Below are 12,583 nucleotides of genomic sequence, written 5' to 3'. Positions count from 1 at the left end.
AAAGAAAATTCAAAGGAAGGATACCATAAAACACAAGCAAGTGCATTATGATTTATGTTTCTCACATTTATTTTCCTTCCCACACTGCTTCTACATTTTCCATCCCAGTTCCTTTTAATTCACAAATTCCATTAGAAGTACTTTATTTTTTTAAAGATTTAATTTATTTATTTGACAGAGAGAGAGAGACGGTGAGAGAGGGAACACAAGCAGGGAGAGCAGGAGAGGGAGAAGCAGGCTCCCCGCAGAGCAGGGAGCCCGATACGGGGCTCGATCCCAGGACCCTGGGATCATGACCTAAGCCTAAGGCAGATGCCTAACGACTGAGCCACCCAGGCGCCCCCATTAGAGGTACTTTAACCATCTTAAACTTGAATGGGGGAGAAGAGTAACTACCAATTTCTGATCTTATTAAACAGACCCAGAAGCATATGCATTCTGTCCATTATTTTAAGAAAGAAAAAAAATTTTTTAATTAGTTGATTTATTTCTTTATCAAATATTTACTAAGCATCTACAATTTAGGAACTAACTCCTATTGAGTTATGGGTGGAAACATGCATTTAAATTATCTAAATGTGAATTCTAGGTTTATCACCCAAAAATATCAGCTAAAAGCCCCATAATGGTATGTTATATATTTATGAATTTAGACAAAAATCCAATTTTATCTAGTTTGATGAAATAGGAAAAGACATGCATTCAATGGGAGTTATGCTCCTACTGAAAAGAGTTAAAACCCAGTGTTAACGGGGCGCCTGGGTGGCTCAGTTGGTTGGGCGACTGCCTTCGGCTCAGGTCATGATCCCGAAGTCCAGGGATTGAGCCCCGCATTGGGCTCCCTGCTCAGCGAGGAGCCTGCTTCTTCCTCTGCCCCTACCCCCCCCCATGTACACTCTCTCTCTCTCTTTCTCACGCTCTCAAATAAATAAATTAATTTAAAAAAAAACCCAGTGTTAAAAAAAATTAAAAAAGGAAATATTTTTGTAAAAAGATATATTTATGCCATTTTCTGGCTCTGTTAATTACACACTAATTTTTTTTTTTTTTTTTACAGATTTTATTTATTTACTTGACAGAGAGAGACAGCAAGAGAGGGAACACAAGCAGGGGGAGTGGGAGATGGGGAAGCAGGCTTCCCGCAGAGCAGGGAGCCCGATGCGGGGCTCAATCCCAGGACACTGGGATCATGACCTGAGCCGAAGGCGGACACTTAATGACTGAGCCACCCAGGCGCCCCAATTACACACTACTCTTGTCCACTGTGTACCTCAATAAAATCCATAAAACCACATAGATCCCAAATAAATGTTCCAAACAGATTACCTTCTACATTAACACAAACTCTGAAAGCAGCTTGTTTTATTGTATTTTTCTTCTAACAGAATTAAAATCAAATCAGAAAAAGAGCATTACCATGGGTTATATGCTACATAGGTAAGGTATTAGCTCTCAGTGACATTAATCAAATCAAGATTTTACCCATAATCCTGTGATCATAAAAACAGAAAAAATCTATAGCAAGATTTAAAAACAAATACACTGTGCCAAATACAAACACTTACACTTCTTCTGTTAGAGGCCCGTGTTATTCTACCAACTTTATGGGAGGCTATTTTCTCATGGTTTTTTGAAGAGCTAAAGGTATCAGTTCCTGATGAAGAAGACATAAGAATAATTAGGGTAGCTAACAAAAAGTTGTAAAAGCCATCATTTTTCAGATATACTGGATACTGTTTTGGATAGGCACCTCTGCTTTTAGCATAATATAATATCTAAACATAAATAATTTAACTACCCAGAATAAATTTTGAGATTCAAAAACATGTTTCAGAACTTTAAGTTTACTGAATACCCAGAAACTTTCACTACTTTCCATAGAGAATGCATACCGTATTACCCTAACAGATGAAATCACATTACAGTAAATACCATATTTAACTCATGTCCATTTATTCCAAGCTACATCTTGTACAGTGAAGTTGCAATAAAGGGAATTAAGATGATCGTGAAAATAATTTTTTTAACTTACAAAATTCAGGTAACTTTTTCATTTAATCACTTTTAATGGTAGAAATGAAAAGCAGTGTAATGTATAAAAGAGCATGGGCTTTGGAACATGACAGACTACACTTCCAGGTTTAGCTCTAACTTCACACTCCAGGTCTTGGATTCTGTAGCAGTGAATCTGGTTTGTGTCTTCCAGCCAACGAGAAGCCACTAAGGGATTTCCGTCAGGGGAGAGACATGAATAATCGTTCCCATGACATCTGTCATCCAAGTCCCGGCTTGCCTTGTCATATCATAAAGACAGGGACTCGAAAAGTACAAGTGCCCCAGAGGCCAACTTAATGTTGGTGAACAATTCTGGACCCTGAAAAATGACCATTGTGGTCCATGTCATTCAGTTGTGCCAACTGTCACCAGGAGCTTACTGTTGACAGGAGTTGAGAGGGCAACTCCACTGTCTGCAGGGACTTGAAAAATGGGGCTACCATCTATGGAAGTTAACTGTGGGTGATTACAAGGTGTGAGACCTGGATGGGCAACAGACCCCCCCTTTTTTTTTAAGATTTATTTATTTTAGAGAGAAAGCACACAAGCAGGGGGAAGGGCAGAAGGAGAGGGAGAGAATCTCAAGCAGGCTCTGACTCCCTGCTGAGTTTGGGGCCCTACACAGGGCTCAATCTTACCACACTGAAATCATGACCTGAGCCAAAATCAAGAGTCAGACGCTTAACCAACTGAGCCACCCAGGGGCCCCAAGAGACTTCTTATAAGCTTTACTATACTATATGGTTTTTTAAAGCAAGCATGCATTGTTATAATAAAATTTTAAAAGGAAATTAAGGTTTAGTTTCATATATATACATATTGAAAATGACACTTATCTGGCTTTAAGATAAATAAAAGTTAAGATAAATAAAAGTTACTACCTGAAAGAGTCTCAGAGATTGAAGACTTACTAAGAGGACTCAGAACTGCAAATGATACCTGAAGAGGTTCTATGTTTTCCTAAACAAAGAAAAACAAGAGTAGAAATTAGACATCCTTAAATTCAGTGGATATGTAATGTACCCTTTTTGTAAGTGGAACTATAGTAAGCATAGAGATGGGAAATCAATAAAAGATTAAGAAAAAAAGTCAAAGCAAAACAAAGATATTGAATATAAAAATTTTATATTTACTAATCTTTAATGAAACTGTTTACTAACTACAGTCCAACAAATAAAATATTAAATGGAAGTAGCCATAATGTTCTATCAATAACTTACTCTTTTGAGTTACTTAAAATCACATGTCCTAATTCTATAGTAAATGGAACATTCCATTAATAAACACAACCTAACATTTCAGTATTATTCAGGGGAACTTCAGGGAAAATGGCAATACAAATGCAGATGTCAAATCTTTTTTTCCCACATTGTCAGTATGATGGTAGCTGTTGGTTTTTCATAAACAAAACTTGTCAGTTTGAAGAAATTTTCTTTAATCACCAGTTTGCTCAAGAGTTCTTATCAGAAATGACCATATGGTTTTTCTTAATTTGTTAACATGGTGAATTATAGATCGTTTTTCAGATACTCAACCAACCTGGCATCTCTGGGTTAAATCTCACTTGGTCATGATGTATTATGTTCATGAGGCGATAGTTTTCTTATAATGTCTGACTATGGTATCAGGTTAATGTTGACATTTATGAACTGGGAATTACTCTCACCTCCCCAATTTGTTTGAAAGAGTATACATAAAATTAGGTCTTCCTTAAGTGTTTGGTAGAATTCATTAGCAAAATCATCTGGACATGCAGTTTTCTTTGTGGGAAGGTTTTAACTACAACTTAAATTTCTTCAGTTGATATTGGGTTAATGAGGTAATTTATATCTTCTAGTCCAAGATTTGGTTGTTCGTGTTTTTCAAGGAGTGTATCTAGTTTACTCATGTTGTTGAATTTATTGGCATTAAGTTTTTTATAATACCCTTATTATCTTTTTATCTGTATTATCCTTCTAAAACCTGTTAGAATATGTGGTCATGTCACATTTCATTCCTTATATTGGTAATTTGAGTATTTCCCCTTTTTTTTCCTCTGAATAGTTTGATTAGAAGTTTACTCATTTATTTTTCTAAAGCATCTTTTTTATTTCAATGATTTTTCTCTATTTTTGTTTTTTACTTTATTTCTGCATTTATCTTTCTTAATTCCTGCTGTTTACTTTGGCTTTAATTTGCTTTTATTGGGTTTTTTTTTTGAGATTTTATTTATTTATTCTACAGGAAGAGACAGTGAGAGAGGGAACACAAGCAGGGCGGGTGGGAGAGGGAGAAGCAGGCTTCCTACTGAGCAGTGAGCCTGATGCAGGACTCGATCCCAGGACCCCAGGATCATGACCTGAGCCGAAGGCAGATGCTTAATGACTGAGCCACCCAGGCACCCCCTTTTATTAGTTTCTTAAAATGGAAGTTGGGATCATTAATTTGAGATGTCTCTTATGCTGAAATACAGGCTTTAATTATTTCCCTCTAAGCCTGCTTTCGTGCATCCCACACATTTTTGCTGTCGTTCTATAGTGTTTAAGGTTTACAGCATACGTGTTTAACTCACACTATTTTGTGTACAGCATAAGAACCCCTCTCAGCCTCTATGCCATATTACTTTTGTTATGTATCTTACTGACATGGTATAAACCAAACAATATGCTCTTGTTATCCTTGCTTTAAAGAATCTGTTATAGAGATTAATAATAATAAAATCTGTTACATTTGCCCACATGGGTTAGCAGCTTCAGTGCTCTTCATTCCTTTGTTAGATTTCCATTGGGAGCCTTTCTTTTTTTTTTTTTTTTGACTAAAGGACTTCCTCCAGCATTTCTTCTAATGCTCACCCACTATGGCAATGAATCCGCTCAGCTTCCCCATGACTGAAAAAGCCTGACCTTCACCTTTGTTTTGAAAGATGGCTTCACTGGATATAGAATTCTAGTTTGACAAGCTTTGTTGTTGTTACTGGTTTGGTTTTCTGCTCCAAGTAAATGCTGCTGCGTTGTCCTTTGGCTTGTAGTTTCTAATGAGCGTTCTGCTGCCTCTCATGTTTGTTGTTCTTTATGTCACGGGTACTTTTGCTCTAGGTCCTCCCAGGCCATATATCATGGATTCTAAGCAATGATGTGTCTTTTCATACTATTTCATGTTTCTTGTGCTAGGAATTTAAACTTCAGATTTGAGTTTATAATTTTATAAAATTGGAAAATTTTCAGCCATTATGTTTCAAATATTTTTTCTGTTCTTTCTGATCTCTTCTCTCCTTTGGGGACTCTAATTGCATGCATATTATGTCACCTAAAGTTGTACCAAGCTCACCAATTGCTCATTTTTGTTCAGTCATTTTTATTCTTTCATGGAGCATAATTTCTATTGCTACATCTTTGAGTTTGCTAATTTTTTCTTTTGCAATCTCTAATATGTTATATTAATCTCATTCAACATATTTTTCTTCCCAAAGATTATAATTTTCAGTGACCGTAATGTACAGAGTTCAAGTTGGATCTTTTCTGTATCTTTCATGTTCTGAACAAGTTCAATCTTTCTTCCACTTCCCTGAACATATGAAAAATAGTGAAAGTAACTTTTTTAATGCCTTTGTCTACAAATTCTACCATATGTGTAATTTCTGGGTCTACTTCTAGGGATTGATTTTTCTCATTATGGGGCATCTTTTCTTACATCTATTAGTTTTTAATTGAAATGTCAGACGTTTTGAATTTAATGTTATCTGACACTGGATAGTTTTGCTGTTCTTGAGCTAGGTTATACAATGCAGTAAAGTCACTTGGAGGAAAGCTGTGTCCTTTCAAAGCTTGCTTTTAAGCTCTGCTAGGCTTTTAGTCTAATTTTGTTCTACTAGTGAGGCAATACTCTCCTGAGTACCTGATGCCCATTATAAGGTTTTTCTATCACTCAGGTTGCTGGGGACACTTCCTGCCCCTCTGTAAGCTCTAAGGATTGTTCCCTCTGTTCCATTTGGGTAGCCCTTTCCCTGGCATCAGGCAGTTTATTCACAAGCACACACTGACCAGTACTCCAATGAGGCTCAAGTGAGACCCTATGCACATCTCCAGAGCTCTCTGGGCAGCTCCCTCCTCTCTGGTCCTTTGCCACAAGCTCTAGCCTCCTTTGCTTTCCCGGACCCCAGCTCCATTTTCTCAACTCATGGAGACTGCCAGGCAGTCTTTCTATATGCCAAGGTAGACCCTTCCTGTGCTGTCGCCTGGAAGTCCAGCCCAGGCAGTAAGTTGGGGCTCCTGTACAGCTTGCCTCATTTGTTACCCCTCTCTTAGGGATTATTCTCCTGTGCTTCCTGATGTTCTATGTCTGAGAACCATTGTGGCGTATATTTTCTAGTTTGTTTTTGTTTTTTTGTTTCTTTTGAAAACGTAAATTAGGTCCCTGTTACTCCACCTTGGCCGAAAGTGGAATATTTTTATTTCAAAGTATAATAGGCAAGGGAGAGAATGAATGATGGTCCCAGTATAAAAATGGGTAAAGATTAACAGAAAATTCTCTAAAGAAATTCAAATGGCTTATAAACACATGAAAAATGTTCAAACCACATTAGTAAACTAAAAGTTTTCAAGTCATCTTTTTCTCCTATTAAGCTATTTTAAAAAGTACAGTTAAAGAGATGCTCAATTTAAAAGATTGTGTGTTAACAGAGGGAGCATCATTGGAAATAAACTGTCAGGAAAAAATTCTAACTTATTTAAAGATAATAGATGACTTGGATATAATAGCATACTGATACTATTTGTGGCAAAAACAAAACACTTGGCTAAGATCATCTATTTAGTATTCTTAAGTCCTAAAAAAGCACGATAGTCAATATATATTTAGGTCTGTTCAATAAGTACATATTGTAAGTTCTACTGTAAACATATTTTAAGGAAATCAACAATTCAAAAGATGTTAGTTTATACTGATAACGGACAAAAAAGTTTCTTCTCTCATAAAATCTTGCAAAAATTAAAACAAAACAAAACAAAACAAAAAAGTACAGTTAATATGCAGGGTTTACCAAGTGTGGTAAATTAAAACCATTTATACTGCTGTTAAGTCCAAGTTAGTATACTTTCTGGATACTCAGCAATATGTATCAAAAAGGTAAAAAAAAAAAAAAAAAATCCTATTTTTTCATCCAGTAATTCTACCCACAGAAACTCATCTTAGAGGAAAAAAGTTTGTATTTACACTGTATCAGTTCTAAGGTTGTTGCTCTCTCACATCTTCACACCTCTGAAATCTGAGTATATCCTACAATTCATCGTGTGTAATAGCTTAGTTCTAGACTCTTTTCTTGGTTATACATAAAACCATGGTACATCTTACAGTCAACAGTATTTAGGGTCCATGAAATATGCTATGTACAAGGAGTCATGCAAGTATGAGAACACGGCTAATACCCCGTGCACCTGTCATGATGAACACAGGGTGGGGGAAAAAAAAACCTACCTAGAAAAATGCATTAATTTATACCATGACATAACATTTAGTCCATTTCATGATTTGAAGTACAGTTATTGTTCACACAAAACAGGTGAGGTCTGATGAAAACAGAAAGAAGTTTGTTCCACATTTTTCACACTTACAAGATTCTCCCCCTTGTCATCAAAATTTGGTTGTGATAACTGCAACTGCCCAGGAACCGGTGATTGCTCAAGTAGCAGGGGACTGATACTACTTAAATCCTTTTTGCAGACAGGTGTTCCTCCTTTACGCAATGGAGTATTTGCTGGCAAAGACTCATCAAACACCTCAGGGCTTAGATCCTCTCCAAAAGTAACTCTCTTCCTCTTCCTGGTATTTAGAAAAGCTGGCACGTTACAATTTTCTTGACCTTCTATAGATAATAAATGGATAGATAAAAATAATTAGGCTATCTCTTATCTAAAAATGCATATCCTAGACTCTTTTAACATGATTAGATTTAGCTCTTATTTGTATAATAGAAAATACAGTTTGTAGAAAAAAGAAATTCAAAATGGAAAAGGTAGGCAGTAGTCCTAAAATATGGTTAATAGATTTTAAAGTAAATTTTGCATAAATGTCTTAGAAGTTTACAAAATTGGAATATCAATTTCCTTTACAAATATTGCCATTAAGCACAAATGGGCAGATGAAATGGACAGACCAATTGAGAGACTCTCCAAAGAGATTCCAGCCAACTGTTCCTCATTCCCATGTAATGTGAGAAGCATCAAGGCATTTAAAAGATCATTGAAAATACCACATACTAGATCAGATATTTCACAAGAAAATGATATCCTCAGGCTTCAAAATAAATGTGAATTTTTTACCTGCTTTTTGTTCTTTGCAACAGTTTGCAAGATTTGAGATTAAGCTTGGATGAGTCCCATCATCACAGAGATTGTCACAGTGTTCCTAAACAAAATAAACATCGGTGAATAATCTTACACATATAAATGCATATCCACAATCATTAAGAAGGGACACTCTGAACTCCTCTGTCTTCCAAGGATAGATACTATGTAGCGTTGCAGATTACCTTTACTTTCATAATTGTTCTGGCTTAATGACATGAGCCACAAAGAAAAACTGGATGCCCTAAACATTACTTTAGTAAATAATATTTTAAGCCAAGATTAAAGAACAGAAATCCATAATATGGGCTAAACTCATTCCATCATTTCTAATCTGGCAAATGAAGATAAGGAAAATGTGAGTGGCTAGAGTTATACCACAGATGGGTGTCAGATAAGGCTGACTATCTACAGGTATAAGAATTGCACGAAAATAAAAAGGTAAATGGCATGATGGGGTGTTCTGTCTTTTAAAATATGGGAATCACACCTTTTCTAAGTGTGTAAACCTCCTGTCCACATTACTGTATTCTTGAGTTAGGAACAAGGAAAGAAGGTAGTGTCTGACCCTCTCTACTTCCCCAAAAGTTTAGAGTTGGCAAGCTGGGGAGGGACAGTGCAAGTCCTGAAACACCAGACAGGGCCCCACTCCACACAGGGCCACTGGAGTGACGCAGGCGGGAGCCAGGGCTGTGGGCTCCATGAGTCACCTCCAAATCATCGCCTGCTTCCTAAACCCCAGACCAGCCCCTGCTCTCTACAGCTATTCATTTTCGCCAGTACACCCAATTCCAGGAGCAGCAGCATCTCTCAACAACTGTCCTGCCCCAAACAAACCTCCCTGAGCAACTCTCAAGTCCATTTTATTTTCCTGACCAGGAAAATGCCCATATCAGTATTTGTGAAATAAGTGAATGTAGAAAACAAAATTCTTGAGAACTTTTAGGCTATCTTTAATTAAAACCACCATGAAAATTTAGCAACAACTCAAACTGTATACACCTACAAACTTTGGAGAGCTCAGTAAAAAGATCGTCGATTATAAAAATCTTTGTATAATTTTAGTGGTAGGACTTGATGTTTGCTATGTGATGCTGTTAATCAGTAAGGGTTATACGGATCATGGAGAGCCGTGAAGTCTGTTTGAGAAGATAAAACGAATACAAGATATGAATAAGAAGTGCTGCATAGAGACCCACATCAGCTCTTTAACCAGAAAAACTGTTAAACATTTAAAATAACCAATGACCATAACTATTCATGTCGATAGAAGGCGGTCTAGTTCATTTTGGCTTTAGAAACAGATGTGTAGGCACGGTTATATATTTAAATGCCTATGGATTGAAAAAAAATTACTTCTCATTTGCCAGGCACTGGTGCTAATTTCATGTTATTATCCCAGTAAATGCTCAAATCACCCTGTAAGGTAGTCACTAATATTGTCCTTTCAGAGATAAGGAAACCAGGGTACAAAAAGGGTACATAATTGGCCCAGCTCTTAAACTTCAGAGGATCTGAAACCAGGCACTTGGAACTCCACAACCCATCCTCTCAACCTCTCAGAGCACTTATAGCTGCCATGAATTTCAGTATCAGGTTTATCTGGGTTCATTTAACAACCTCAAGCCTAAGTTTACTTAAAATGGGGCTAATATTCTCCTTGGAGTATTAGTGCTGCATATACATGATCTATGCCAGAACCGTCCATAGAAAGTACTCAATAAGGGGTGCATGGGTGGCTCAGTCCATTAAGCATCCGACGCAGGTCATGATCTCAGGGTCATGAGATGGAGCCCCGCATCAGGCTCTGTGCTGAGTGTGGAGCCTGCTTAAGATTCTCTGTCCTCGTCTCCCTCTACCCCTCCCTGCCACAACTCGTGTGCTCGCACACTCATAAAAAAATAAAAAACAATAAAAAAAAATACTCAATAAGTGCCAGCTAGTTCCCATCAACCTACTCTTATCTCATACGAGCTGAGTTTAGAGAAACATACATGCCTGTGAAAAAGCTATCTCTGAGACCAAATATTTTAGGTGGAAATAATTAACACACTTTAATAACTATGAAACTCTTATACAGTCTACATATATTAAAATCTACAAGTTATATTCCATACTGAGTTTAGAAAGAAAGGAAGAAAGGAAGGAAGGGACTCTGCACGGTGCTCTAAGTAACAAAAGGAGGGGTAAACATTTAGGGCAAGAGATCGCCTTTGAAACCAGTAGGACATACAACAATTCACAAGAATCGCTTTAAGCCAAAATGGTATTCAATTTGCTTTAGGAAAAGTAGCTCTAAACTTACCTGCAGGCCTTCTGGAAACAGCTTAACAGAGGGCTTCTTTAGCACAGAACGAAGTACAAAGGTCTCAGAGGATGGAACGTCCCTCTTACACTGTGTAGTGACCGGGGACCTGACTTGGGGAGTGGTGTCTGTGCTTACTTCTATAAAGTTGTCAAGTGGAACAGCATCCCAAGCCCTTTTGCCCTCTATACACTCAGCAACCTTGACTCCTTCAAAGGAAACATGTAAACAAGAGAGAGACATCTGAATCAGGTTGTTCCACACCAAAAATATTATGTGTTTGCAAAGAGAGTAACACACTGTAAGAAGTTCTACCCTCATATATCCAGCTTAGGGAATGACATCTGGAATTTCATTTGGATATATAAAGAAGAGAAGTGGTGCTGGCTGTAGCTTTCAGTTCAAATCTAACTACTGAGGGTAAAGGTAAGCAAGGAGTTTTGGCTCCCGTGAATCTAAGGAAGTGCCCAGGCCTCCTGTACTCGAGACCCCTGTGCCTGGCACCAGAAAACCTACCTGAGGTGAGCAATGAAGAAGGACCAGTTTCACTGCTGGGGTCAGAGGCACTTCACACCCAAGGGTGGTGGGAGGGAAAAGAGGAGGGGTGAGGAGAAAGGATTAAATCAAAATTGTATATGCTGTGTGTGCTCTCAAACAAGGCAAGGCTTCCTCCTGCATATTTTTTCTCACAAGAGAGAACTTCCTTATGATCGACATTTAACAAATATATATTGGGCGCTTATGATGTGACAGGCACTGTTTTCTAGGAGCTAGAGAGACAACGATGAATAAAACACAAAAATCTCTGGTATTTTGGGAGACAGACAATATAAAACACCTGGGGGTGGGGAAGGAGAGAGGGAGCTATGGCTGTTGAAGGGGAGCATAGTGTGAGGGACCCCCTGTGCGGGAACTGTTCTCGAACTTGTCTGCAGTGTGGTCACATGAGTCTACACATGATAAAATTACATGGAACTAAATATACACACAAATGAATGGACGTAAAACGGGTGAAATTTGAAAAAAAGTCAGTGGACTGTATCAATGTCAATTTCCTGCTTGTGACACTGTATGACCGCTACCCAAGATGTTACCCCGTGGGGAATATGGCAGGAGGGGACACAGAATGCCTTTACATATGGTTTTTGTACAACTGCATGTGACTCTATAGTCACCTCAAAATAAAAAGTAAAAGAAATGTACAGGTAATAAGTAATATGTGCCTTTAAAGGAAATAATGTCGAAATTAAGGGGATATGGCGGGATAAAGTGGGAGGGGGCAGTTGCTGTTTTGAGGTGTTCAGGGATCAAGCAGGCATCTGAAGTGAGGAAGTGAGCCATGCATATATCTAGGGAAGAACCTTACATGCATGAAGCCAAGTGCAGAGATCTGAGATGGTAATGTACCAGACACATAGAGGTAGAACAAGGCCAGTGTGGCTGGAACAGCGTGAGCAAGGAGAAGAGAGCTAAGAAGCTCCAAGAGAAGGCTAAGGACTAGGTCAGGTGTGGACTGGGTACTATTCTAAGTACAGTGGGAGGTCAGTGAAAGATTTTGAGAAGGGGAATGACATAGTGTAGCTAGCGTTTTATACTTGATCTTAGCCAAAAGGCCGAGAAGTGATGTGTACCTAGCATTTTAAAAGGAGCACCCTGGACACCATGTTGAAGACTCTGAAGAGGGGGGTCAGCAAGGATGGAAGCAGGGAAAGCACATAAGAGGAAACACAAAACAACCCAGGCAAGAGAAGGTGCGAGCCTGGGCCACAGTGATAATAGTTAGGGGGTGGGGAGTGGTTAGACATTTGATATATCGTCAAGATAAAACCAACAGCATTTGTTAATGGGACTGAAGTTTAACTATTTATTTGAGAGAGAGAGAGAGAGAAACTCAAGCAGACTC

The 12,583-nt window shown here is 38.1% G+C and overlaps 1 protein-coding gene across 1 annotated transcript in view; it reads right to left on the bottom strand.

Moving 5' to 3' along the window:
• CDCA2 (cell division cycle associated 2) overlaps positions 1-12,583 on the bottom strand; it is a 48,294-nt gene that overhangs the window by 16,962 nt on the left and 18,749 nt on the right. The window contains exons 8-12 of the mRNA XM_028114211.2: positions 10,681-10,889; positions 8,352-8,436; positions 7,644-7,894; positions 2,937-3,015; positions 1,566-1,654 (exon numbers count right to left, since the gene is read on the bottom strand). Coding sequence (XP_027970012.2) covers positions 1,566-1,654; positions 2,937-3,015; positions 7,644-7,894; positions 8,352-8,436; positions 10,681-10,889 — 713 coding nt within the window. The remainder of the gene's footprint in view (positions 1-1,565; positions 1,655-2,936; positions 3,016-7,643; positions 7,895-8,351; positions 8,437-10,680; positions 10,890-12,583) is intronic.

This window comes from Eumetopias jubatus, unplaced genomic scaffold (assembly GCF_037043125.1).
Source record: "Eumetopias jubatus isolate StellerSeaLion01/CBP00866 unplaced genomic scaffold, mEumJub1_p1.0 scaffold_2, whole genome shotgun sequence".
Classification (NCBI taxonomy): domain Eukaryota; kingdom Metazoa; phylum Chordata; class Mammalia; order Carnivora; family Otariidae; genus Eumetopias; species Eumetopias jubatus.
This window is presented reverse-complemented; position numbering and strand designations above follow the sequence as displayed.